This window comes from Lagenorhynchus albirostris, chromosome 1, assembly GCF_949774975.1.
Source record: "Lagenorhynchus albirostris chromosome 1, mLagAlb1.1, whole genome shotgun sequence".
Lineage (NCBI taxonomy): Eukaryota > Metazoa > Chordata > Mammalia > Artiodactyla > Delphinidae > Lagenorhynchus > Lagenorhynchus albirostris.
This window is the reverse complement of record NC_083095.1, coordinates 114,308,935-114,336,068: the sequence shown is the minus strand read 5'-3', so window position 1 is coordinate 114,336,068 and position 27,134 is coordinate 114,308,935. Positions and strand designations below refer to the sequence as shown.

The 27,134-nt window shown below is 39.5% G+C and overlaps 1 protein-coding gene across 2 annotated transcripts; it reads left to right on the top strand.

Moving 5' to 3' along the window:
- Positions 1–5,286: 5,286 nt before the first annotated feature.
- Positions 5,287–25,559, top strand: PYGO1 (pygopus family PHD finger 1). 2 transcript variants are annotated; one of them, XM_060150412.1, is made up of 4 exons: positions 5,346–5,470; positions 5,751–5,841; positions 21,749–21,834; positions 22,883–25,559. In XM_060150412.1, the coding sequence occupies exons 2-4, from the start codon at positions 5,814–5,816 to the stop codon at positions 24,005–24,007; spliced, it is 1,239 nt and encodes a 412-aa protein (XP_060006395.1). In that variant the 5' UTR covers positions 5,346–5,470; positions 5,751–5,813; the 3' UTR covers positions 24,008–25,559. The 2 variants fall into 2 exon arrangements, with proteins under 2 accessions (XP_060006387.1, XP_060006395.1); XM_060150404.1 differs by lacking the exon at positions 5,751–5,841 and having other exon boundaries at positions 5,287–5,470.
- Positions 25,560–27,134: the final 1,575 nt, after the last annotated feature.

The window sequence follows — 27,134 nt, the reverse complement described above, 5'->3', positions numbered from 1 at the left end:
GATATATACTGCGTGATTTCATTTGTGTAACCTTCATGAAATAACATAATTATAAAAATGCAGAATAGATTAGTGGCAGCCACTGATAGGTTAGGGATAGGGGATGGGTGGATGTAAAGAGATGACACCAGGGAGTCTTGTTATCAAGGAGTCTTGTGCTGATAGTAAAGTATCTTGATTGTGGTGGTGGTTATACGAGGCTATACCTGTGATAAAATTGCATAGCCTTAAACACACACACACATATACACAAACCCATGCATATATAACTGGTAAAATCTGAATAAGTTCTATGGATTGTACCAATGTCAATTTCTTTAAAATTTAAATTTTTGCTTTTTAATATTGTACTACAGTTGTATATGATGTTAACATTGCTGGAGGATGAGGGAAGAATGCACAGGACTCCCTGTTAAACTATATCTCAAAATAAAAATTAAAAAACAAAGAGCATTCTAGCTACAGAGCAGGAAATGGATTGAATAGAAGTTAAGGCTGATATGGAGGAAACTACTGAGTGATTATTATATTAGTCTAGGAAAAAGACAAATGATCATGGCTAGACTTGGGTGGTGGCAGGAGAGAGAGAGAGAGAAGAATGGACACATCTGAGAAATATTTAGGAGGTAAAAATTGTGGAATCTGGTGATGGATGGGATATAAGAGGCTAGAGAGAATGAGCTCAAGGGTATTTTGAAGTGTAACTTTGCCCCATATTTCATAGCCTAGAAAATAAATATACATTTAGGGCAAGACAGCAAAAAATTGGAAGTCATCATCTCACGACAGAGCATATTCCACAACCAAAGGTGCTGTTGCTATGAGGTCACTTGGGGAGCTTTGCTAGCCTAAAGTACACAGTATTATTGTGTCAAAACTCAGTTTATTGTCTCTCAACCCCAATTTACCCTTCATTGCCTGTTCTCCATAAATGAAGCTGAACACTTTAACTATTTTTCCTTTGCCAACTAGCATGATGTTATACTTTCTCAGCAGAGGGTGCTGGAGAGAGATTACAGGAGGAAGGGGCTTTTCTTCCTGTCCCAGTTGCTCCTTTGTAGACTCCTTTCAGCATGCATGCCTCCTCCAGCGTCTGGCTGCTGCAGCACTGGCAACTTATCCAGTGCCAGGATCCCGTAATACAGGCAGCACCCAGGAACCAGCAGCTTCCACGGGGACTCCCCTCAGTGCACGGCTGCACTCTCTCCAATAAGTTCAGGATCTTAGCCTGGAGAGGGAGGGGCCTCTTCTCTGGGGGCTCTATCGCAGTTTTAAGGGTAGTAGCTCCTCCTTATATCTGCTTTTCTCATTCTCTTTACTCCTTACTATCCAATCCCTCCCTACTTCAACCTCCTGCTGTACTTAGGAATTCTTTGATTAAACTTACCCTGTTCAAATTACTGTATGACTTTTGTGTTTTGATTGAATGCTGACTCAAACAATCCCCCAAAGAGTGCTGTTTTGATTCCCTCAACATTGAGCTTTTAATAGCCCATCTATATTTGTCAACGAAGGGCTCCTGGATGTGGCTAACCAATGTATAGAGGTTGCTAAACTGACCATGGTTTCAATTATATCATGAAAGCATTCAAACCAATGTTGCAAATTTTCCAAATATCTAGAATTGGGTTTTACTTTTATTCAACTTGAAACAAATCTATGATTTTAAGTTTGAAAATAGAGTTTATAGCAATATTTTTTTTTCTGAAAAAACGTTTGCATGTTAATCTAAACCAATTTATATTAGCATCTTTATGTTTAAAAGCTCCACTATGCTACCTTGCACAATATAAACAGGTAAAATTTGAGATGTAAAATATTAAAAGCAAAGACTATAAAATACTTCAAAATATAAGCAAACAAGGTTGAGTAGACTCCAGGCCAAGGATGGTGATGATAGAAATGAGTATTTCTTTCTGCAGCATGTGAAAATGTTGATCTTTTCTCCCTTTTCTTGATTGCCCTAACACTCCTGGTTTTTGTTTTTGTTTTGTTTTGTTTTTTTCATTCCTTCTCATTTTCCTTTACAAGCTCCTCTATTTCAGTCCACCCTTTAAAATGTCAGTGTTTCCCTGGATTCTGTTCTTGGCTCTCATTTCTCATTGGTGTTGGGTGAGTTTATCCAGACTTAGGTAATGTCTCCTTTATTTGTATCTGCAGCCTAGGCCTGCCTCCTGAGCTCCAAAGTCCTTTACATGATCCAGTTTCTAGTCTGGGGTCAGCAGATGACAGCCTATGGGTCAAATTCAACACAGTTTTTGTAAATGAAGTCTCGTTGTAACGCAGCCACACCCACTTGTTCACATAAGGTTCTTTCCTACTATAATGGCAGAGTTAAGTAGTTGTGACAAAGAATGCATGGCCTACCAAATCCATATTTATTATCTAGCCCTCCACAGAAAAAGTTTACTGACCCCTGCTCTAGACTAAGCTGTGCATTCTACTGTGGTTTAGGCATGACTGAGCATGTACTTCTTTTTTCTTTTTTTTTTGGCTGTGTTGGGTCTTTGTTGCTGCGCGCGGGCTTTCTCTAGTTGCGGCGAGTGAGGACTACTCTTTGTTGTGGTGTGTGGGCTTCTCGTTGCGGTGGCTTCTCTTGTTGCAGAGCACGGGCTCTAGGTGCACGGGCTTCAGTAGTTGTGTCAGGCAGGCTCAGTAGTTGTGGCACACGGGCTTATTGCTCTGCAGCATGTGGGATCTTCCCCGACCAGGGATCGAACCCGTGTCCCCTGCATTGGCAGGTGGATTCTTAACCACTGCACCACCAGGGAAGTCCGAGCATGTACTTTTAAGTAGAGGGGTAGGCCCTTTACTTGCATCTCTCCGTATGAGAGAACCATACTCATAACTGGAACTCATATCCAAGACCCACGGATAAAGAGTACAACAGCAAAGTGAAGGGATATTTTTGTTAGGAATTGTCATACTGGGAACATAACGCACGATGCTCTTTGCTGTAGAATCACCTAGAGAGCATTTAAAGACAGGTTGCTAGACCTTATTCCCAGAGATTCTGATTCAGTACAACCGGGGAGGGCCTTGGGAATCTGAAATTTTAGAATGCTTTCCAGGTAATGCTGATATGTAGCAAATAGTCAGGATTTGGAAGTCCAAATGATCTAAAAATCCATGGCCAAGTAAGATGGTCTTTTTATTCTTGATGAATCATTAAAAAGAGGCCAATTCATTTCTCTTCAATTTATATATTATTTATGAGTCTCTAGCTTTAGGGAATACAATAAAGAATTCAAAATCTCTTAGCAATGATTTTTCTCAACGACTTTTCTTGCACTAAGGATCATGTAATAAAACTCTATGCTTCCATACTGCCTGATATTTTCAAAGTGGTTTCACATCTTCTCTCAGTGACCCTGTGAGGTAAAGTGAGGATCCAATACTTAGCATTCGCTTGAGTTTATCACACTTACCAAAACCCTGTCAATCCGTTGACCAAGGGCCACTTCCAGTTCTGTTATTCATGCATTCATTCAACAACAAAATTTTTTTTGAACACTTGCCAGTCATTGTTAGGTACAAAGAATTGTGGACTGGATAAAATTCCTGCCCGCATGGAGCTTACATTCTAGTTGTGGGACGGGGAGTGGGGGGAGCTCTCCTTATACCTGCCTTCTGTAAAAATTTCCCTAACCTGTCCTAGTCTGAATCTTCAAATTAGGAATTTCCCCCCAAACTTATTAAATGAGAAAGGATAACACTTGTCCCATGGTCACACCATATCTTGTCATTTAAAGCTGATTCCTCTGCTGTGGTGCTTGTCTGTCATGTAGCCCTTAAGGCTGTAACACTGGCTTCATGTTTACATCTGTTCTGACATTATATGTGCAAGTGAATGAGTTCTATGGGTCTTGTCTCTGAAAGGAAGAGACTCCTATTTGTAGTTAGTTCTAAGCCCTCATATGATTAATGAGTGCTTCTCAGTGATTCTGGATCAAAATAATCAGTCTCACCTGATTGAAGATTAGAGTCTGCACCTACAGATTCTCTTTAGTAGGATAACTGGAAACCTAACAAACAGGGAGAACAGTTTCGTGAAAGTAAGCCAAAGAATGTCAGAGATAGTAGAGACCTCAGGGATGTAGCCCCACTGCCTTTTCAAGATCTGAAATCTGAGACTCAGAGAGGTTACCTAAGTTGCCTCAGGTCACACAGCCTAAACGATGGATGTGGAATCAGTAACCAAATACAATCTACAATCACATGGGGCGGGGAGATCCTTCTCCTAAAATTTAACGTCTACATCAGGTCCCGGCGCCTCACCGCTTCCACCCATCCCCCTTTCTTGTATTAATTACGCATCGCTCTTTTTTGAAGAATCGGGTCGTTAAAACTTGCAGTTGGGGCATTCCACAAACAGGTGTCCAGATCACTGACACATAGTCGGGGAATCTGGGTCTCCACCTGCCCGCCTGCCCGCCGAGAACTCTCCAGCTCCCGCGTACAAAGTTTGCTCGGCTCATACATTCCTCTTTCAGATCCCTGGCCGCGAGGCCAAGATGCCTGCTGCGGCCTCCGAAGAAGTTCGGAGATGCAGTTTCCTCGCAGAAGCCGGGCCGGGGTGCGTCGGCCGCCGAGCTGAGCGTCCTCTGGCTCGGTGGCGGCGGGGGAGCGCCGGGCGCCTGTAGGCGTGGGGCTGGGCGGGGCGGCCCCTCGGCGCGCGCTGCCCGCCCCGGCTCCCAGGGCCGCGGGCCCGCTAGCCCCGCGTGGAGCGAGAGGCGCGCGCGGGCCGTGGGGGCTGGGCCGAGGCGGAGCGCGAGGCGGCGGCGGCGGCAGGAGGCGCCGCGGGACGAGGCAGCGGCCCCCGCCCCCCAAAGTCCGTCCCCGCGCGGGGCTGGGGAGCTCGGGGCGGGGAAGCCGCGGGGCCGCGCCACGTCCCTCGCCCGCCCCAGAGCGGGTTTTGCAGGCGGCTCTAAGCTGGGGGCTTTTGTGTCTGCGACTCGGGAGCGGCGAGAGCGCAGACCTCATCCTCAGAGGGCGCTGTGAGTGCGCCGCCAGGGCCGGGCCGCCCGCCTCCCGCCTCCCCTGTCAGCGGCTCCTGAGGCGGCGGTGGTGGCGGCGGCGGCGAAGAAGAAGGAGTGGGAGGAGGCGGCGGCGGCGGCGGCGGCGGCGCACTCGTCCTCCGCACACGCCGGCCCCGGGCGGGGGGCCGCCCCCAGGCCGCTCTCCCGCCGCCGCCGCTGAGCCCGGGTGGCCCCAGCACGCCGCCCGGCCGCCCCGAGGCCTCGTCCTCCTCCCAAACTTTGCAAAGTCGGCCCGCGTCCCCACCGCCCTCGGCCGCGCCTCACCTCGGAGGCTCGCCTCGCAGCCGCAGCGGCCCCGCGAGGAGGAGGAGGAGCCGCCGCCGCAGCATCAAAGAGACCGAATTCCCGCGGCCTGGGGGGGAGTCATGCTTTGCGGTCTGTAATGTCAGCAGAACAGGAGAAGGATCCCATTTCGCTGAAGAGAGTTCGAGGTAACCGAGAAGGGCGCCGGGTTGAGGGGAGCGGGGGGAGCGGGGCGCGCGGGGGCCGTGTGCCCGCCGGCCGGGAGGCAACGGGGCTCTGTCCGGGCCTAACTCCGCGCAGCCCGCGTCCCGCCTGCGCCCCGTGGCCCGGGCTGCGGTCGGAGGCGCGCGGCCGCCGCGTCCCCTGTGCCGAGCCCTGGCCGCCCCGACTTTGTGTTAGGAGGCAGTTGAAGCCGCACTCAGCATCCCTTCATACCCCGCTCCTCGCCCACCTTACCTCGTTGGCCAGACACAGCACAATAGGCAGCTCAGAGGGTGAGAAAGAAACACCCCCTGGCAGAGACCACGAACGATGCCCTCCACCCCCCCCACCCAAAAAAGTAAGTTGGACCGCACTGGAGTTGACGCTCTTGCAGAAGGTGTGCCGGGCCTTCGTGTCTCTCCCAGCCCCCCTTCCCATTCTCCAAAAGGCAACAAACATACAGCTTTATTTTCCTTAGGCTTAAGAGGAGAACCTATATTCATTCAAAAGGCTTTTCTCTATTGGCTTATGGATAAGAATCAAATCGCCCCAAATCAGTTTTATACACGGCTGGCTTGCTTCTTCTTTGCACACTAGTTAGGAATTTTCCTGCTGCCTTACTATCTAAGAAGTATCAGAGGGAACGATGTGCCAGACAAAAGATAACGCATGTAAGTTCACAGACACCAAGTGCCGTCTGGGAATTTGGGGAGTATCCTCCAGCTCTTATTTCCAGCTTTCAATAGGGTTCAGGCCGAAAGTCACAAAGTTGAAGTAATACTGTTTGTTCAGTAAGCAAATATTTATTGAACATCTACTGTGTGCCTGGCACTGTTTTTGGCACTGGGATACCGCGGTGAACAAAGCAAAAAGACCATCTGCACCCAGGAGGAAGGCACACTCTTGTAGGGTAAACAAATGATGAACAAATAAAAGGTATAGGATGTCAAATGGTAAGTGGTATGGAGAAAATCAAAGCAGGGAGAGTGGTTAGAAAATATGTATGGAGGTGGAGAGGTAGCAATTATGTATAAGAGGGCTCAGCTGGAAGATGATGTTTGCGCAAAGACCCAAAGGAAGTGACAGAGCAGAGCCATATGGATATGTGTGGGAATAGAAGTACTGGCAAAAGGAACAGCAAGTGCAAAGGCCCTGGGTCTGGAATTTGCCTAGTGTGTTCAAGCAACTGCAAAGAAGCTATTGTGAGTGAGCAAAGGGAGAGTAGTGTGAACTGAGCTGAAGTATGGGTTGAATGTGTATTGGCCTTGTGAGCCATTTAAAAGATTTGGGCTTGTACTCTGAGATAGCGCCTGGATGATTTTGTGCAGAAGAGTGAGTGATCTGCCTTATGTTTTTTTTTTTTGTTTTTTTTTTGCGGTACGCTGGCCTCTCACTGCTGTGGCCTCTCCCGTTGCGGAGCACAGGCTCCGGACGCGCAGGCTCAGCGGCCATGGCTCACGGGCCCAGCCGCTCCGTGGCATGTGGGATCTTCCCAGACCGGGGCACGAACCCGTGTCCCCTGCATCGGCAGGCAGACTCTCAACCACTGCGCCACTGGGGAAGCCCTGCCTTATGTTTTTAACTGGCTGTTCTGCGGAGAATAGACTGTAGAGAACAAGGGCTAAAGCAGGGAGGCTAGTTAGGAAGTTATTGAAATAATCCTTTCATCCAAACAAGATAAAGTGCTTTATAAATCAGTAAGTAGTAAGGTAAATTTCCAATTGACTTAAGTGATGTAGAGATCAAGGACCACAGCCATTCATCTATGTTTTTGTTCCTTGTGACTAGAGATTAAACCTATAAAACTGGCTTGTGACACAGTGACAATGTGATAACCAAATAACATCACTTGAGTATTTAGTTAGAGATTGATTTTCTTAGCCATTTAAGCAAAAACATAATTTAGAGCAGAATATTGTTTTTACAGGCTTAATAGCACAATCTTTCATTTGGTGAAGGTTTTCTATTTCAACTTTCTTTTCTCTTTGTTGTTATGAATTGCCAAAGCCTTTAAGGAATAGACCTTTCTGAGATAGTTATTTCTTTGATATGTTTGCCATGTTATTTTGCCTACTATTAAAAATTACTTTGGGGTTGAAGGAAAAGAAAGCTTTATCAAGTTTATACCTTTGAACTCAATTATCAGTCTTAATCAAATGTAATTTTAAATAAAATTGATGGGTATTTTATTGTGCATAAAGACTACAGATCTGTCTTTGTTTTATTACAACTGCTGGTTTTAAGTTTGATGCCCTAGTTGTTGGAAGTTGACTTAGGTGTCAGCTCAAGAATATTCTGAGAGTCAAGTACCAAAATAAAAGACAAAGCACTTTTTAAAATAAAAAGGCAATATGAAGAGGGGTTTTTATGATGTCATTTTGTACTAATTAGAACATTAATTTTTAAAACATTTTAAAATTATTTTATAATCCATAAAAGGTACCAGATTATCTACATGAGCTCTTCCGAAGCACAATTCTGCTGAACTTCACTGCCCTGGAGCTTCTAGTTATAATTTATATCATCAGACTGCACGTAGAATGTGGTGTTTGCAGAGCATAATCTCTTGAACAGTGCTTCTCAAACTGTTTCTTATCCAATGATATATATATAATCAGACTTTTTAATGGTTATGTATTTATTTCATGGGTATTATCAAAAATATAAGTTATCAAACCTTTTGCTTAGGATAAGACTAAGATATAGATAAATAGACATATCTTTCTCTATATATAGAGAAAGACCTATATATTTTTTTAAATTTTAAATTTAAAGGAATTACTAGAAAATAATATTATAGACATAACTCAGATATGGCAAAATTATGGCAATGTGAATGACTAAGGACTTCGTAGACCAAAAGCATCGTAATCCCCTAGGATGCTTATTCAAAATGTAGCTTCCTGGACACACAGAATCAGAATTTCTGAGAGATTTCTCTGCATCTTTAACAAGCTCCCCTGGTGTTCCTTATGTACACTGAAGTTTGAGAACTGCTGCTGGTAGACCTAGATTGTGAAGGTAAGTGGACCAGAGGAAGCTGATCGGTGGTTTTCCAAACTTGTCGTGATAGTTTATTTATTTTAATTTTACTTTTTAAAATATTTATTTATTTGGTTGTGCTGGGTCTTAGTTGCGGCAGGCAGGCTCCTAAGTTGTGGCTCGCCAGCTCCTCAGCTGTGGCATGCGAACTCTTAGTTGCGGCATGCATGTGGGATCTAGTTCCCTGACCAGGGATCGAACCCGAGCCTCCTGCATTGGGAGCCTGGAGTCTTACCACTGCACCACCAGGGAAGTCCCTGTCCTGATATTTTAATATTAGATTCACAATTGCTATTTAATGGCAAAGTATCTTACTCCTGTTTCCTACCAGTTCTTACCACTCCCCAAACCCTCAGCCCTGGGTTGTAAGACACATCCATGAGGATAGGTGCAATATCTTGATTATCCTTCTGTTTCTTTCCTAATTGCCTTGCTCACAGTAAATACCAAATGAACGAATGAGTGAATACATGAAGGAACTGATTTGTATCGTTATGCTGCTTTCGGATTGTCTGTAGCCCCTCCCACCACTTTTACTTGCCCTTTTTCCTTATTTTAACCAACACTCCCATTATCCAGTATTTTTAGAACTCTTAGGTGTTGATCTGATGACGCTATTCATTCGTTTATTCAACAAATATTTGTTGGGCAGTTATAGTGCCAGACAGTGAGAATACATTGATTAAGAAGACATAATACCTGTCTTCAAGAACTTTTAGTGTAGTCTGGGATACTGACAAATAAGTAATCAATTACAAACAGCATGATAAATGCTGTGATAATCTACAGGAAATAAAGGAACGTATATAACCTATCTTTAAGGGAGTCAAGGAAGGCCTCCTGGAGGAGAGTTCTACGAAGTGGTGGGTGTTCCTTTGTTTTAAATGTTGTAGAAAGAGCAGCAAGGAGGATGAGGGATGAGAAAAAGGTCTAGGAAGTTAGTGGTGATTTTGAGAAGGCATTTTTGGGAGAAAACTACATTTCAAAGTAGTGAATATTAAGTGGTGACGATATAATTTAAAAGAAGCTTGGTGATAGAAGGAAAGACATAGCCAATAACTTGGAAAGAGAGTCAAGAGGAAGTTTGTATGGGTTCTCTTTATTTTTTCTCCCTTGAAAAATGACAGACATATTAGTAGACAAACAAAAGAACCTGATTTAGAAGGAGAGGGGAGAAACTGAAAAAGCAACAGAAAGAGAGGATAATTCATTAATAGAGCATTCAGTACGTGTTTTTTAATATCTGCCATGTGCTAGGTATTCGCTGTTGTGGAAGCTGGGCATTAGACAGACAAGACTCCTCATAAATCAGGTTTCTGCATATGAGAGAAGGAATAGCAACAAGGATGCAAATGAAGAGTTAGTCTTGGGGAAAAAAAAGAGAAAATGAAGGAAGAAAAACAAATTTAGAGATGAAGAAGGAAGCTGAAGCATTCATTTCAGATGAAATGCTTTTTTTTTAAAACATACATGCCACATTTATTGTTTCAAATACAGTTATGTCTGATTTATTACTGATTTTGCCTGAAGAAGTTAAGACAGCAGACTTAATGACTCATATCAGAACTATGGTGAACACTATATAGTATCAAGATAACTCCATCTAGACTATGAACAAATGATAGTTCTTTAGTAAAAGTAGAAATTTCTCTAGTCATGAGGCAAAAGTGATTAAGTAGCTATCTGCTTTTAAAAGACTGTGCACCCTCAGATGAAACACTTTTAACCAGAGTTAGAAATGACATTGGAGAGGTAAGCATGTATTTTAGAATGGCATAGTAACACAAAAATGTCACAGAAGTGCTAAAAGTAGACTGTACTAAAAAATATAGACCATCTTGATCAGAGAAGTGTATGGAAGATTTGGATTAAGATTGAAGAGGAAGCATGATTTACAGTCACAGAATTGAGGGGAAGAACTGATGAGAGAAAGTCTGCAGGAAAGGATTGGGGGTTTTTGTTGTTTTGTTTTTTAATTGGCATATGTAAGGGCTAGGCAGAGTGTCAGGGAAACGAGTTTGGTTTTCAACACATTGAATGAATATCCCCCTGGGATGTTGCAGTGTATGCAACAGATACACGTGGTTTGGACTGAGGCCGGTGGTCTGAGCCAGAAATAGAGATCTGGAAGTTATCAGTAAACATGTGAATACTAATTGATGCCTTGGGAATAGATGAGCTCACCCAAGAGAGTGAAGAGTGAGAAGAGAAAAGCATTGAGAAACGCAACTTTAGGAACACTAACATTTAGGAGATAAAAGGGGAAAGAGGACCCTGAAAAACAGAATGCGAAGGAGTAGCCAGAGAGGTAGAGGAGAAAACTGTAAGAGAATGGTGTCAGATATATAACAGGAAGAATAAATTTATGAGGGGGAGATAAATGGATTTTGTTGTTAAGAAGTAGAATGAAAGGTGTCTATCTGTGAGACCTCCAGCATGTTCTTTCTCCCATATTCCCTGACCTGATGAAGATCATTTATCTAGTGATCCAAACCCATGCCCCACTGCAACTCAGCACTGTCCCAGAGTCCTAGATTATCTGTCTCCTTAGTATGTTTTGAACCCATCATCTCCTCAGTCTTTCCACAACCACTTCTTTAGTTCAGGTTTTGATTATCTCTTTGCTTATTATAATAACCCTATCACTGGTTTCAGTGGCCTCCCGTTTTGTCTTTCTTAACCCATTTTGCACATTGTTACTTACTGCTGGTGGTAAGTAACTACCATCTATTGAGTACTTACCAAGCAGTTTGCTAAGTAATTTAAATGGATCATCTTGCTTAATCCTCTCAATAACCCTATAAGCTGGCTGATATCATCATTCTAGGTTTATAATTGAGGAATTGATATTCAGAGAGGTTAAGTAATATGTGGTTAAGTAACATATTCAAGTTTACCCAGCTAGTAAGTGGCAAAGCTAGAACTTAAATTCTAGGGCCCCAAATCTTAGCCGGTATGTTCCATTGCTATAATGCTTCCCAAACACAATTTAGTCATGTTATTCTTTTTTGTAAAATTCTTCATTGGTTCCCCATTGCATTTAGGATAAAAATCCAACCTTCTTATATTAGCCCAATTCAACCTTCTTATATTTTTATTTGGCCCAGGCCTACCACTTAGTCCTCCATCCTTCCTATTCCATGAAATGCTTACCCTTGTCTCCCATGCTCCAGTTCTGAAATAGTCACATTTCCTCTCTAGATGTTGTCATGATCTCTCATGTCTTTAAATTTTTCTTTGCACGTTCTGTTCCTTCTGCTAGGCATGCCCTCTTTTTTCCCGACTTTGGTAAGATACTCATCCTCAAAGCTTCAGCTCCACCAATACCGCCCATTATTCGAGGTATTGACATTATTGTGTAGAGTCAGCTTCACACTTGGATGCCATCCACCCACCCTTCTAAGCTTTACCTTTGTGAGCAGCCTTAAACCTCAGGTACCTCAGGAATGCAAAGATCATTAGTTTGGGGCGAACAGCTGGCACAAGAACCACAAATATATGAAACTTTAAATCACTGATGTTGAGGGCTTTCTGAATTTAATATTTATTACATACCCAGATTGATCTAGGTTTGGGGCATCACATAGCAGACACTTTCTGCCTTGCATTCTAAAAGGAAATAATGTCTTTTTCACTTCAATCGTATAAGACCATTTTGCCAAATGCTTAATGGAATTCATACAATACTATATTCACTTTTTTTTTTTTTTTTTTTTTTTTTTGCGGTACGCGGGCCTCTCACTGCTATGGCCTCTCCCGCCGCGGAGCACAGGCTCTGGACGCGCAGGCCCAGCGGCCATGGCTCACGGGCCCAGCCGCTCCGCGGCATGTGGGATCTTTCCGGACCGGGGCACGAACCCACGTCCCCTTCGTCGGCAGGCGGACTCTCAACCACTGCGCCACCAGGGAAGCCCTATATTCACATATTAATTCACAATATTTCCATTCCATGGTAGAGACCAGTATTACAGAAGTATGTGTTTCAGGTGAAGATAAAGCTGTTAGCTAAGATGTTCACATCCATAGTAAATGGTAGAGTAAACTGACATTATATCCCAGACTTCTCTGCTGTTGTGAAAAACCGATACTTGAGTGTCCACTGATTGTGCTGACACTGCTGGCTATTAGATATTCTGATAGGATGATAAATACTATAGAAGCTGAAATGAAGTGCACTAGTGGTATAGTTTAGTCTAAAGGAAAGCAAAATGCAAACTAATAATTGAGTACCCATTGTGTGCCAGGCAATGTGTTAGGCACTGTCTTAGTCCGTTTGGGCTGCTGTAACAATACCATAGACTGGGTGGCTTGTAAACAACAAACATTTTATTTCTTACAATTCTGGAGGCTAGAAAGTCCAAGATCAAGGTGCCAGCAGATTTGGTGTCTGATGAAGACCCACTTCGTGGTTCATAGACAACAATCCTTCTCACTCTGTCCTAACGTGCGGAAGGGGCTAGGGAACTCTCCCAGGTCTGTTATATAAGGGCACTAAATCTCCCAGATCTGTTTTATAAGGGCAGAGCCCGCATGACCTAATCTCCTATCAAAGGCCCCATCTCCTAATACCATCATAATGAGGATTAGGATTTCAACATACGAATTTTGGGGGAAAACAAACCTGGGTTGAGTCATTTAATGAGCCTAGAATACATCCTTATACCACATACACATATTAAAATAAACACTTATTTGGAATAATGATGAAGAAAGTCTCTTTAAAGGAAAATGTTGATTATAAACTATTTTAAAATAATGTAGTCACATTACTTATGAGAACAGTCACTGTCACAAACCAAACCATTATTGTGAGTAAAGTGAGTTTAACAAAGGAAAAATTTAAATATATTAAAGGCACACTGCTATCTAGTGTACAGAATAATGCCTTCACTCCCTTTTAAGGACATGGGGCCAAAATAGATTGAGTCTTTAATAGGAAGAATAAAGAAGTTGTAACTAGACCTAAAAAAAATGCATAAAAGGCCTAAAGTAAATAATCCGCTCTTTACAAAATAAAAAGTACTTACAAATAAAAGAATGATTTTATACTTACAAACAGATTTCATATGAAAAGATCATTGATTTGTAGCGTCTTTAGATGGGGAAGAAATTGTATCATTTAGTAGGTTGGACTCTCCTCTAAGACTACAAGTAGAGAAACAACTTAAGCTTCCAGCTCTAAATAAAGGTTAAAGGGTGAAAGGAGAGGTAAAAGTATTTTTGTGCTTAATTGAGATTGATTGGCATGATGAAAAGTGATAATATATAGATAAAATTCCTTAACTTAAGATGAGAGAGGTTTCTTTTTCTATTGTTGGTATCACCCTTTCCCACTTCTCTTCCGCCTTGTGCATTCGGAGGGCTCTGGGAAGGTAGGAGTGAAGAGATGAGTTGAAGAAATTCAATTATTAACAGAAGGATCAGAGTAGCCACCGTTACGACAAGATTTGGAAGTTCCCGTTTTCTTGGTTCTGTGCTCCACAACTCTCAACTTCTGGCTGAATGTTCATGGTTTACCTTGCAGAGTCAGCTGCAGCAGATATGTAGAGCAGATAGAGAGACGCTTTGGTACCAAAAGTTATTAAGGTAACCTAAATAACTAGCTTTATGACCACTACTTTCCCCTCCCCTTGCACTTCGTTTTTAAAGAGTAATAATTACAGAAATTCTTGGTAGCTTATATTCTGATTAGCCCCAATGACCATGAATCTGATCTAACATTACTTATTAACATCATGGAGATGACAGAACCACCAGTATTACATATAGCAGTGGGAGGGACCTAGGTAAGGCCAAGAGTCAGAGCCATTGGAAATGTTACATAGTTAACTTTTTAGATGAACAATAAGTGAGGCAACTGAGACCAGTGGGAACTTGAAGATTGTTTTATGGAGGGAAATATTAGACTCTTAAATAAAAAACTAATACTATAAAACTCAATTTTCAAAAAAGAATTTTAGGTGGTTTTGCTTACAGATTACTTGAAAATAATGGATTTATTTAACTGATTCCAAATGTCAGAGTTTTGCCTTACAGTAAATACAGGAATTATCATTAAAGTTTTAGAAAATGAACAGAGATGGTAGATACTAACCATTAAGAGTACGTTTTGTCCATCTTTAACTTACAGCATTTTAATAGTAAAATTATAATTATTCAGTAGTCTTAATAATGCTGTGAATGGTAATTTATATATTCTAGATTAGAGACTAATTTGTTAATAACTTTTTATTTTTTAAGAATTACCTTTTTCTGTTGATACTTTTGTTATAATGAAATACCCATAAAAAATGTTAGGAAGGACAGGACTTTGACGTTTGGACCTTTTGTTTATTTATATAGCCACTTTATTATTTGACCTCAAGCCCATTACTAATTCTTTTCCACAGAATTTCTAGGTATTCAGATTCAAGAACAACACATTTCTCTGTTCAGTATGTTAGTATATACTGTTATGGAAAACTGCATACAAATTGTTAATATGAACTCATTAGTTCAGTGTATATAGGCTACTGAAAGTTATACATTCGTTAAGTAGTTTAGCCATTCCTGAACCATATGATTTTGAATGAATGACCTTGAGGAGTGCACTGGATCTCTCTCTTAGTTCTTTACTTACCATCTATTCAAATGGGATTACCACGTCAAATTAAAATTAAAAGATAGGAGTCCCTTTATCATTTTTTTATTAAAGATTTTTTAATGGTCATAACTATAATTTAATGAATGTTTATATTTTTCCCTGTTTATAGTTTTTTTTAAAAATTAAAGTTTAGTTTATTTACAATATTATATTAGTTTCAGGTGTACAACATAGTGATTCAGTGTTTTTTATTGATTATATTAAGATAGGAGTTCCTTTAGTTTGAACCAGAAGTTTCCATTTTTGCCTTTTGTGGGCCACTGAGGAAGACAGTATATGTATAAGATCTTAGGGAGGCAAACTACTATATTAGAAGCAGATAAACCTAGTTTTATCCAAGCAACAAAACAAAAATAAATAATTCGAACTTCATCAAAATTAAAAACTTACGTGTTTTACATCTGATGATTCTAGTATCCTTAATATATACATAAAGAATTCTTAAAATTCAACAGAAAAGACAAACACTCTAACTAAAAAACAGGCAGAGAACTTGAATAGGCATTTCTTCAAAGAAGATAAAGAAATGGTCAATAAATACATGTAAAGATGCTCAACATCATTAGTAATTTTGGAAATGCAAATTAAAAGCACAAGGAGATACCACTTCATACTCAACTAGAGTCACTATATTAAAAAAAAACCTATAAATCTTAGGGAGAATGTGAAGAAATTAGAACTGTCAGACTTTAGAGGTGGGAACATAAAATGGTGCAGCCACTGTGGAAAACAGTTGGGCAGTTCCTCAAAATGTTAATCATAGGGATACTATGTGACCCAGCAATTCCACTCCTAGGTGTATACCCAAGAGAATTGAAAACATACATTCATTTAAAAACATGTGCGTAAATGCATTATTCATAGTCCCTCCAAAATAGAAACAACCCAAATGTTCACCAGCTGATGACTGGATAAACATAATGTGGAATATTGTTCAGCCATAAAAAAGAATGAAATACTAATATATAAAATTACATGGTTGAACGTCAGAAATGTTATGCTAGGTGAAAGAAGCCAAACTCAAAGCCACACATTAGGTGCTTCCCTGGTGGCACAGTGGTTGAGAGTCCGCCTGCCGATTCAGGGGACACGGGTTCGTGCCCTGGTCTAGGAAGATCCCACATGTCCGGGAAGATCCCACATGCTGCGGAGCGGCTGGGCCCGTGAGCCATGGCCACTGAGCCTGCGGGTCCGGAGCCTGTGCTCCTTAACGGGAGAGACCACAACAGTGAGAGGCCCGCGTACCGCAAAAAAAAAAAAAAAAAAAAAAAGCCACACATTATATGGCTAACAGGTATGGGGTTTCTTTTTGGGGTGCTGATAATGTTCTGGAATTAAATAGTGGTGATGGTTACATAGCCTGGTGAATATGCCCAAAACCCACTGAATTGTACACCTAAAAGCAAAAGAAAAACAAATACTAGTTTTAGATTTCAGAGCTGCTTTTTTACCAGGGGTATGATCCGTACCTTTACAATTCCATTTCTTTTTCTTTCTTTTTTTAAAATGGGGATGATTTTCCTCATAGGTTTGTTATGAAGATTAAGTGAAAGAACATAGATACAGATATAAACTTCTAAGATGGTAGAACAAAGCTACCGTACAGATTCTCTTCTAAATTTCAAGTGAAATGAACCAAAACAGTTTTAAAAAACAGCAAAAATGTCAGCGATAGCAGCAAACAAGGGAAGTGGCATTGCCCGGTAACATAAATCTGGATCAGGGTGAAATCTGGATCACTGTTTTAGGCTTCTAAAACAATCCCTGCCCCTTGGAAGCTGCTGGTGATTTACAAAATTTTAAGAATTACTAATAACCTCAAGTCTGGAGAAAAGCAAATTAAATGAGTAGTCTTATCTTCTCACTCCTTTGAGTAAGAAAAAAAATGAGTGAAACGGGAAGTTTTTGTTGTTGTTTTTAAAGGACTCTCTGACAGAAAAGAAGCCTTCAGAGATACAAATTGAATCAGAGGACTCAAGGGAATCCTCCCATGTGAATGGGTTACTGCACCTCCCTACTAGGTAGATGTGCATTTAACAAAATCTTAGAATTAAGAGCCTGGATGTTTCAAGGAAGCACAACAGGTTAATCTTACTAACATAGGCAAGCATTATAAAGAGAATATTAGCATATCCAGTCACATAAATATAACATTCATATAAAAATTAGTAAGTTGGGTTTACTAACATAGGAATGTCAGGCTGGGTTCAACATTAAAATAAGGTAAAGGGGACTTCCCTGGTGGCACAGTCGTTAGGAATCCACCTGCCAATGCAAGGGATATGGGTTCGAGCCCTAGTCCAGGAAGATCCCACACGTCGCGGAGCAACTAGGACTGAGTGCCACAATTACTGAAGCCTGCATGCTCTAGGGCCCACGAACTACAACTACTGAGTCCACGTGCCACAACTACTGAAGCCCGTGTGCCTACAGCTGGTGCTCCACGAGAGAAGCCACTGCAATGAGAAGCCCACGCACCACAACAGAGTAGCCCCCACTCGCCACAACTAGAGAAGACCCAACACAGCCAAAAATAAATAAATAAATTTATAAATAAATTTATAAAAATAAATAATGTAAAGGAAAAACATCATATGATTATCTCAATAGATGCAAGCCATCTAAGCCAGGCAAACAATCTTAGATAAGAATAAAAGGGAGTCAAAGTTATGCACATTAAATCAGAGCTTAAAAGGTCTGGGCAAAGTTACAAGATAAAAATAAAAGCATGATAATTATGTAAACATACTGTAGCAAACTAGTGAACTGACACAAAGAATAAGAAGAGAAAGAGCATGCAGAAGATGAAGAACCCATGACCTACAGGACAGAAGGAAATAACTCACATGTACTTCAAGTTGTAGAACTTAAATAAAATAAGAGCTCAAAGACAAGATAATATTAAAACACAGAAGAAGGGTAAATTGGCAGACCTAAGGAAATAAATTGACTAAAACAACATATATAGAGAACAAATTAGAAACAGAATAAAGATAGTTAACAATTAAGTTACATAATAGAAAAACTTCAGATAATCAGATTAAGTGCAGATGAAAAAGACTAGTCAGATGAGCTAATAGGTATGGAGCTAAAAAATCTCCCCAGCATAATGATAATTAGTACCCCTGAAATAGAGCACTGAACAAATAGAGTGGAAAAAAAGTATTCAAAGATATGAGAAAAGAAAATTTACCTGAAATGAAGAATCTAGAGATAGAAAATACCCTGCTAAATTTAGGGAGGGAAAAAGAAGAATAAGATGTGATACTATACTATCCTCAACTTTCAAAGCAGGAAGTCACTTGACACCATCTAAAGATTGAAAAAAGAAAAACCATAATTTCTCCAACTTAATGTTTTTCTTGTTGTCTTTTCTTAGCCTTAGAGAATTATTTTCAAAAATTTCTCTTTTGGTGAAGAAGCATTTAGCGTATTCTTCAGTTTAATTTATTTCTTTTTCCTTTATTAAATTCTAATAAAGTTAAAATTTAATGCTTTTATTTAAAAAATAATAGCCCATTTTTGTAAAGGTATTACTATCACAAATTTATACACAGGAGGAAAAGTAGGTAGGTAGATAGTAAGCTAAATCTCTGGAATGATGTTAACGTAGGAGTAATACTATTTTCAGCCTGGGAGGTGTTAGAAATATGTATCAGTCAGGGTCCAGCCAGGAGACAGAAACCAGACTAGCTATTTTTAAATTTATTTATTTATTTGTCCTTGGCTGTGTTGGGTCCTCGTTGCGGTGCACGGGCCTCTCACTGCGGTGGCCTCTCCCGTTGTGGAGCACGGGCTCCAGGCGGGTGTGCTTCAGTAGTTACGGCAGGCAGGCTCAGCATTTGTGGCTCATGGGCTCTAGAGCGCAGGCTCAGTAGTTGTGGTGCACGGGCTCAGCTGCTCTGCGGCATGCGGGATCCTCCCGGACCAGGGCTTGAATCTGTGTCCCCCGTGCCGGCAGGCGGACTCCCAACCACCGCGCCACCAGGGAAGCCCCAGACTAGTTATTTTTAATGGAAAGAATTTGATATAAAGTATTGTTAACAGATATTAAACTGGCAAAATAGAATACTAAAGTTTTTACAGAGGTGACAACTGTGGGAAGCAGCTACCATTCTTAAGGCTGAAGGACATAGGAAAGAGGTTGGAATTATTAAAGTATATAAACTCACAAGAGGGTCCCTGTGGAGTTTAAACTCAGGTCTCTGAGAAGGGGGTGCTGCTTAGGCAGGTATGAATGCCTGTGGGGTTAGAGGATGGGCCCTATGGGCCTGGGACTCAGACACCAGGTGCTGATGTCTCTGAGGAGGGCACAACCAGGCTATCTGGGATAATATGTGAGCTAAATAAAAACAGTGTTATTTTGTTCTAGATGGCTAGCCAGAACAGGGAGTACCTTTCCACTTATTAGAAGTCTTCCTCTTTGTCCCTCAATAGGGCTTTTAAAAAGTTTTTGTTCATACTGATCTTGTGCACTTCTTAAATTTATTGCTAGCTATTTTAATTTAGTTTTGTTCCTGTTAATGAAAGCTTATCTTCTACTTTATCTTTTAACTGGTTATAGTTTGTAATATGAAAGCTTTTGATGTTTAGATATTAATTTAACATCCAGAATCCTTACTAAAATTTTGTTATTGTTGTCATAGTTTTTTACCTCCACAATATTTAAACCTCTTCTAAATAGCTCTTACAGAAATCTGCTTTGCATTTTTATGTGTGGAACTATCGCCAGCATGCTGATTTCTCTTTATTGCCAAGTACCATTACTTTTCCTGAACTACTATTGTAAAGATATCATTACTGGTCTCCCTGCTTCTACCCCATTCCCATCACCAATTTATTCTCAGCACAATTGCTAATGTAATCTTTTAAAAACATAAATCGTGTTACTTTCCTGCCCAAAATCCTTAAATGATCATCCACTGTTCTTAAAATAAAATCCAAATTCCTTACCGTAAACTATAAGGCTCTATGTCTCAGTTGGCTCGCTCTGCCATAACGAAATGCCATAGACTGGGTGGCTTAAACAACAGAAATTTATTTTCTCTCAGTCTGGCGCTAGGAAGTCCAAGATCAAGGTGCCAGCTAGTTTGTCAGCTCCTGGTGAGGGCTGTCTTCCTGGCTTGTAGATAGACGCCCATCTTCTTACTTTGTCCTCATATGGCCTTTCCCACTGTTTGCATGTGGGAGGAAGGAGGGTGGAAGGGAGGAAGGGGGTGTGGAGAGAGAGAGTTCACTTTCTCTTCTTAGAAGGCCACTAATCCCATTACCCTCATGACCTAATGTAACCCTAATTACCTCCAACAGCCCCCACCTCCAAATACTATCACATTAGGGGGCAGAGTTTCAACATATGAATTGTGCGGGGACACGAGCATTTAGTTCATGACACTCTAAAATGATCTGGTCCCTGCCTGTCTCTTCAGCCTCTTCTAAAGGTGCTCTCCAGAGTTCCATAACACACTGGCCTCTTTTAAATGTCTCAGACAGGATGACACATTCAAGCTCCTTTCTATTTATTCTCTCTGCCTAGAGGCTTTACGTTCTGCTCTTCATATGAGAGATTTCTTATCATCTTTTAGGACTCAGTTTAAATATCTCTTTCTCGGAATCCACATGTATGAGCAAGTCTCCTATAATTCTCTGTCAACTCATTGGATTTATTTATTTATTAATCTATTACAAATATGTATTATGGTTTACTACAAATGTGTATCTACATATATGTGTACATAATTTTATTCTGTCTGCTTTTGTGTATGTTCAGAATTCTCTGTAATAAAAAGTGTGTTTTTTTAATGGACGAAAATCCCATGTTTTTTTGAACTTCTTAGATTCACAGTCAAGCTTTTGCTTTTGCTTGATCATATTGAGAAAATCATACTCACATACATTGTTGTATTTTGACAATACCTTTCAGAATTAAGAGACACATACCTCTGATGCCATAATTCCAGTCCTAGGAATCACTTTTACATGAGTGTAAAGACATTGATACATGGATTTTCATTGCAGAACAGCAAAGGTTTGAAAACAATCAAAATATCCATCAATAGGGAGGGGACTAGTTTAATGAATTATGGTATAATCATACTGTGAACTACTCAGTTATTAGAGAATGGAGCAGTTCTATATGTAATGACATGGAATGATTTCCAAGTAAGAAAGCAAGGTACAGACCATTGTTCCATACTAAGCATGCCATTGTTTGTGTACTCCCCAGAGATATACTGGAATTTATCTAGATTATCTTTGGAAAGATAGATCAGAAACTAGCAACAGTGTTTGCTTCAGGGATAGGAAACCAGATGACTGAAGGTTTGAGGGTGGGATGGAGAATTACTTTTTCACTGAAAGAATAATAAAAAATGCTATGGGGTAGAGGTGAATGACTGATTCTGGCTGAGATTATGGGGAAGACTTTTTGGAGAACAAAGATAATAAGAGCTTAGTATTGCTTTTATCTAATAAAAATAGAAAACATATTAACAGGTAGCTATAATACATATTGCTATGAGAGATATAAATTTCACTTATAAGTAGAAATACTATCTGGATTTATTTATTTATTTATTTTTAGGTGGTGATAGTGGACTGGATGGGTTAGGAGGACCAGGTGTACAACTAGGAAGCCCAGATAAGAAAAAGCGCAAGACAAATACCCAGGTAAATTGGCATTTTCTTTAATCACTGTTTTTCTTCACTGATATGATCAGGCTATGAGGTAAATTTAACTTTCGTCGTGGGTTTTGTTTCCTATCCTAATTCAGAACCTAGTAGTGACTTTTGCAGTGATTTGTTTTTTGGGTTTTTTTTTGCTTTGCAGCTAGCGGCTATTATTGGACTGTAAGCCTAGAGTGAATATTGCAGGAAGGAAGTGTAGGCAGATAAATTAAAATGCTTACTCTTAAAGCTAATTTAAAAGGAATAGATGCCTGTACTTTTATGAAAAGATTTAAAAATATATGGACACAAGTTTAACTTGGAGTAATGTTCAACTATTATAATAAATCAGTAGTATGTACATATCATGAAGCAATCATGATGGAAGCATCTTTTGTCTGAAACCTTTGGTTGTAATAAACAGTTATAAATACAGACTTTCTTGGTTTTATCCTTTGTAAATTTGAAGCACTGTTTTTATTATAAAGACTGCAAGTAACTGTGAAATGTGTACAGATTACCTGTTTCCATTTTGGCCACACTGTTAAAGCTTGCAGTTGTGACTAAAACTGGCAGTTTATTTTTCCAGTCTGAGGCCTAGGCCTTAGTGCTTTGGGACTACTTTAATAGCTAACTCTCTGAAGTTAAGCTAGGGAAAGAAATTTAGATCCTGTTTACTGTTATTTCATTTTATAGCTGTTTGGAGGTATAAAGGTATTTTCAGTTAAAATTTTAAGTGAAAGATTCTAGAGTTACAGGCAAGCATATTCAATGAAAATTACGGTAATGAAGCTTCTTTTGAAGGCTGAGTACTTCTAGAGTTTGTAACATTGATTTGAGCTCAAAAAGTATACCTTATTTCCTTTCCTAAATGAAAGAAACCTACCCAGTTTTATCATTAAATATAAATAGAAACATTATTTGGAATTGAAAGGTCAGGTGAAGAATTAAATTTTTGTAACACTTGAAAAGAAATTTAAAACTAAGTTCATAAATGTTAACATTTATGACTTCTTTGATCAAAAACATGTATTTTACATTCTCATTTCAGGGGCCTTCTTTTCCTCCATTGTCTGAGTATGCTCCACCACCAAATCCAAACTCTGACCATCTAGTGGCTGCTAATCCATTTGATGACAACTACAATACTATTTCCTATAAACCACTACCTTCGTCAAATCCATATCTTGGCCCTGGCTATCCTGGCTTTGGAGGCTACAGCACATTCAGAATGCCACCTCACGTTCCTCCAAGAATGTCTTCCCCATACTGTGGTCCTTACTCACTCAGGAATCAGCCACACCCATTTCCTCAGAATCCTTTGGGCATGGGTTTTAATCGACCTCATGCTTTTAATTTTGGGCCACATGATAATTCGAGTTTTGGAAACCCATCTTATAATAATGCACTAAGTCAGAATGTTAACATGCCTAATCAACATTTTAGACAAAATCCTGCTGAAAACTTCAATCAGATTCCTCCACAGAATGCTAGCCAAATATCTAACCCTGACTTGGCATCTAACTTTGTCCCTGGAAATAATTCAAATTTTAGTTCTCCATTAGAATCTAATCATTCTTTTATTCCTCCCCCAAACACTTTTGGTCAAGCAAAAGCACCACCCCCAAAACAAGACTTTAGTCAAGGAGCAACCAAAAACACTAATCAAAATTCCTCTGCTCATCCACCTCACTTAAATATGGATGACACAGTGAATCAGAGTAATATTGAATTAAAAAATGTTAATCGAAACAATGTCGTAAATCAGGAGAATAGCCGTTCGAGTAGCACTGAAGCTACAAACAACAGCCATGCAAACGGGACACAGAATAATCCACGACAACCTAGAGGTGCCGCAGATACATGCACCACTGAGAAAAGCAATAAATCCTCTCTCCACCCAAGCCGTCATGGGCATTCTTCTTCTGACCCAGTGTATCCTTGTGGAATTTGTACAAATGAAGTGAATGATGATCAGGATGCCATCTTATGTGAAGCCTCTTGTCAGAAATGGTTTCATCGGATCTGCACTGGAATGACTGAAACAGCTTATGGCCTCCTAACAGCAGAAGCATCAGCAGTATGGGGCTGTGATACCTGTATGGCTGACAAAGATGTCCAGTTAATGCGCACTAGAGAAACTTTTGGTCCCCCTGCAGTGGGCAGTGATGCTTAATTACAGGCATTAACTACAGTGGTTTTTTTCTCCTGTGTATTACAGAGGTTCAGTGACACAGGATTTTAATGTTTTACATTATTTTTTTAAATGCACACACAAAAAAGTTATTTACCTTTTAGTTTTTATTAATAACCACTTCATTGCTAGTGCAAACTTTGTATTGTTTTTGTTTGCTATCTTAAATAAGAATAATGTATATGGGGGTGCATTAGAAAGTAATATACAAGTAAATTTTAGTTTGTAATCATGAACATAAAAGCCTCTTGAAGCTTCAAGATAATATATAGCAAATGTAGGCAAGTTTTGACTTTTAAAAGTTAGAATCATTGAAAAATGTATCAGTTGACCCTTGAACAACAGAGGTTTGAACTGCCTGGGCCCACTGATTTTCAATAAACACATACTATAGTACTACATGATCCACGGTTGATTAAATTCCAGGATGCGGAACCACAGTTTTGGGGGGCTGACTATAAAGTTGTATTCAGATTTTTGACTGTTAGGGGGTCGGCACCCCTAGCCCCCGCGTTGTTCAAGGGTCAAGTGTATTCCAGTGCTGAACTTTGGCAATATCAAATTAAATATTTAGTTCAAAAAAATATTTGAGGATCCATTTAACATGTTTTCAGAAAGAATATATGTAGTTAAAACATGGAAGAAAGCATACATTCCAATGAGTTTTTTAAAAAATAATAGAGTATGACACCAGATTCGTCCCATATTAGGGTCCTTGAAATTAGTGACCTTCATATTATCAACTCAGTCTTTCCAGGATGTCTGTTTGTATAGATATGAGACAGATGTTAGCATATAGTAGATGTTCAGTAAGTATTTGTTGATTAACTTGTGGATTGTACCACATGAAATTGCTAACATTAGATCAGTTGAAAATTGACTACAATTAGTAGAGTTGTCATAAAGGATTTTTTAGTTGTGCTATTTAGAAATATAACAGTACTATGCTCTTCACTCTTCAAGTTGATTATTGAGTTGTTTTGTTATTGTTTTCCAGAGAAATAAATAATACAGTATCCTCAGAAGAATTGTGAATACTTTTCTTAATATCATTTCAAACCAGGGACATATTGCAAATGAGATAGGTAGAAACATCAATTTGGCCTTAGAGGGCTCTACTGGCCAAAGAGTGGTGGGTTGAAAAATCTTGTTCTGGGGATCTGAAAATTAAAAATGAGCCTCAGGGGAGTTCAAAATCCATTTCAAGCAAAGATCAATTAAGAGCCAAGATGAGCGCTTACTCACAGTTCGAGGCCCTGCAGCAGACAGGAGTTTCCGCTGTGACTGGGGAAAGAGTAAAAATGGACCTGAGAGTATTCTCTTGAGAGATGATTAAGAATGGAGACAGTTGGAGGTGCACTAATTAAGATTTGAAACAACAGAAGCCTGTTTTTGGAGTGGATCGTAACCTGTGACCCAAAAAAAGGATTCTATATGACAATTGATAATAATTTATACAATGGTTGGATGTTGGTAAATCTCACAAACTTGAACCATCTTTGTGACCAAAAAAGTTCTGAAGACTACGTGGTGACCTGCAAAAGTGATACTTTATGACCTGCAAAAGGGATACTTTAAACCTTGGTGAAATGACAGCAGCAGCAATATTGCCAAGAAATTTAAATTATGCATGAAAATTTTGATTATAGTCCTTCGGTTAATAAACATGAACCCACACTTTTACATGACAGCACTGGTGTCACATGTCACAAGCCAGTAAAGCAAAGTTAATTGAATTATTCAATTCTGTTGTTTACAGTGTAGTCACCAGAACTTTATCCAGTGAACTGGTATAGTTTTCATCATTTGGAGATTTTTCTAAGAAACTTCATATTCTCCAATTGAAAAACAGTAATTGGAGGGTTTGAACAGTTTATACAGCCTAGCAAATGATGAATTTTATAAAAATGAAATATTTAATGTCCTATTAGAAGAAAACTATTAATGCTTGTGATGTGTATTTTGTTTGAATAAAACTTATTTTTTTAAGTAGTGTTTTAATTTTGACCTACAGAAAACAGCAATTTCATATGGTACAAGGCAATATAAGGTTTTCTCCATTTACCTGTGACTAGTTAGAGATGAGTACAAGATATTTTAAATATAGTTGTAATATAAATGTCTTTATAGTTTTAGGAAATGAAATGATATAAACTCTAATACTAGGTACTCCTTTGTGTGAAAACTTTACCAGTTGAAGCAGGTAAAAATGCAGTAGTTTGGGCTGACTCTCGACATTTGGTATGTTCAGTAGCATACTCGAAGATCACATTTTGCTTACATTGTAGTTTTTGTTAAAGATACATAATTTTCTAAATGTTTAAGGACTTGATTATGTTGTTTTTGAAATCCTAGTGACTGCAGATTTTTAAGATATGATGCACTGTATGCTATATGCCTAGTTCTAGCATCAGATCATGGTTGTTTTTTTTAATGACTGAATACAGTTAGGTAGATGCTGAGTAGAACCTTCCAATGTCTTCAGGAGTTAACACTTTACACGGTAGTACTCAAATTTTGCTCATTGCTAAAACTGATTATGCAGTTTCTAAAGCCCTCTATTGCTTACACTTTTATTAGTTTTGTGAAAATGAAATAACCTCTCCCAAGTTAGTCTAAAAATACTTGATTTATAATGTGATTCTTTTATTTTCCATTTCCAAGTAGTTGTTTTTAAAAACTTACAAACAAGTGAATTTTTATTCTTGTATTTAGGTCTTAAGAGCACCTTACTTAAATACGAATCTGTTAAATTTACAGAAGAAAAACCCGTGGTTGATTTTAACAGTGAATCATAGGCAAACTACACTCATAGCTGTTGAATGTTTTCATGTATTTGAATTAATTTTCTTACTAGTTCCACATTTGTCTCTATATAACACTGTCAGAAGTTATCTAGAGGCTTTTTGGTAGGGCAAGTGATGAACTATAAGAATGGCCAGATATTAATTTGCCTAATGTGACTCAAAGAAGGCTATGATACAAATCAATATGGCTTTCTTAAGACAAGTGATGAGCTGTCCTAAACATTTAAAAAATACTCAGTGAGGGAAATAACTGCACACAGGTGGCATAATCTTCCAGTAGCATCGCACCTTTTTTGGTGTAA

Coding starts and splice junctions, on each gene's coding strand:
- PYGO1 (XM_060150404.1), top strand. CDS start 5,422: ATGTCAGCAGAACAGGAGAAGGATCCCATTTCGCTGAAGAGAGTTCGA. Junction 5,471..21,748: donor TTCGCTGAAGAGAGTTCGAG/GTAACCGAGAAG, acceptor ATTTATTTTTAG/GTGGTGATAGTGGACTGGAT. Junction 21,835..22,882: donor AGCGCAAGACAAATACCCAG/GTAAATTGGCAT, acceptor TTCTCATTTCAG/GGGCCTTCTTTTCCTCCATT.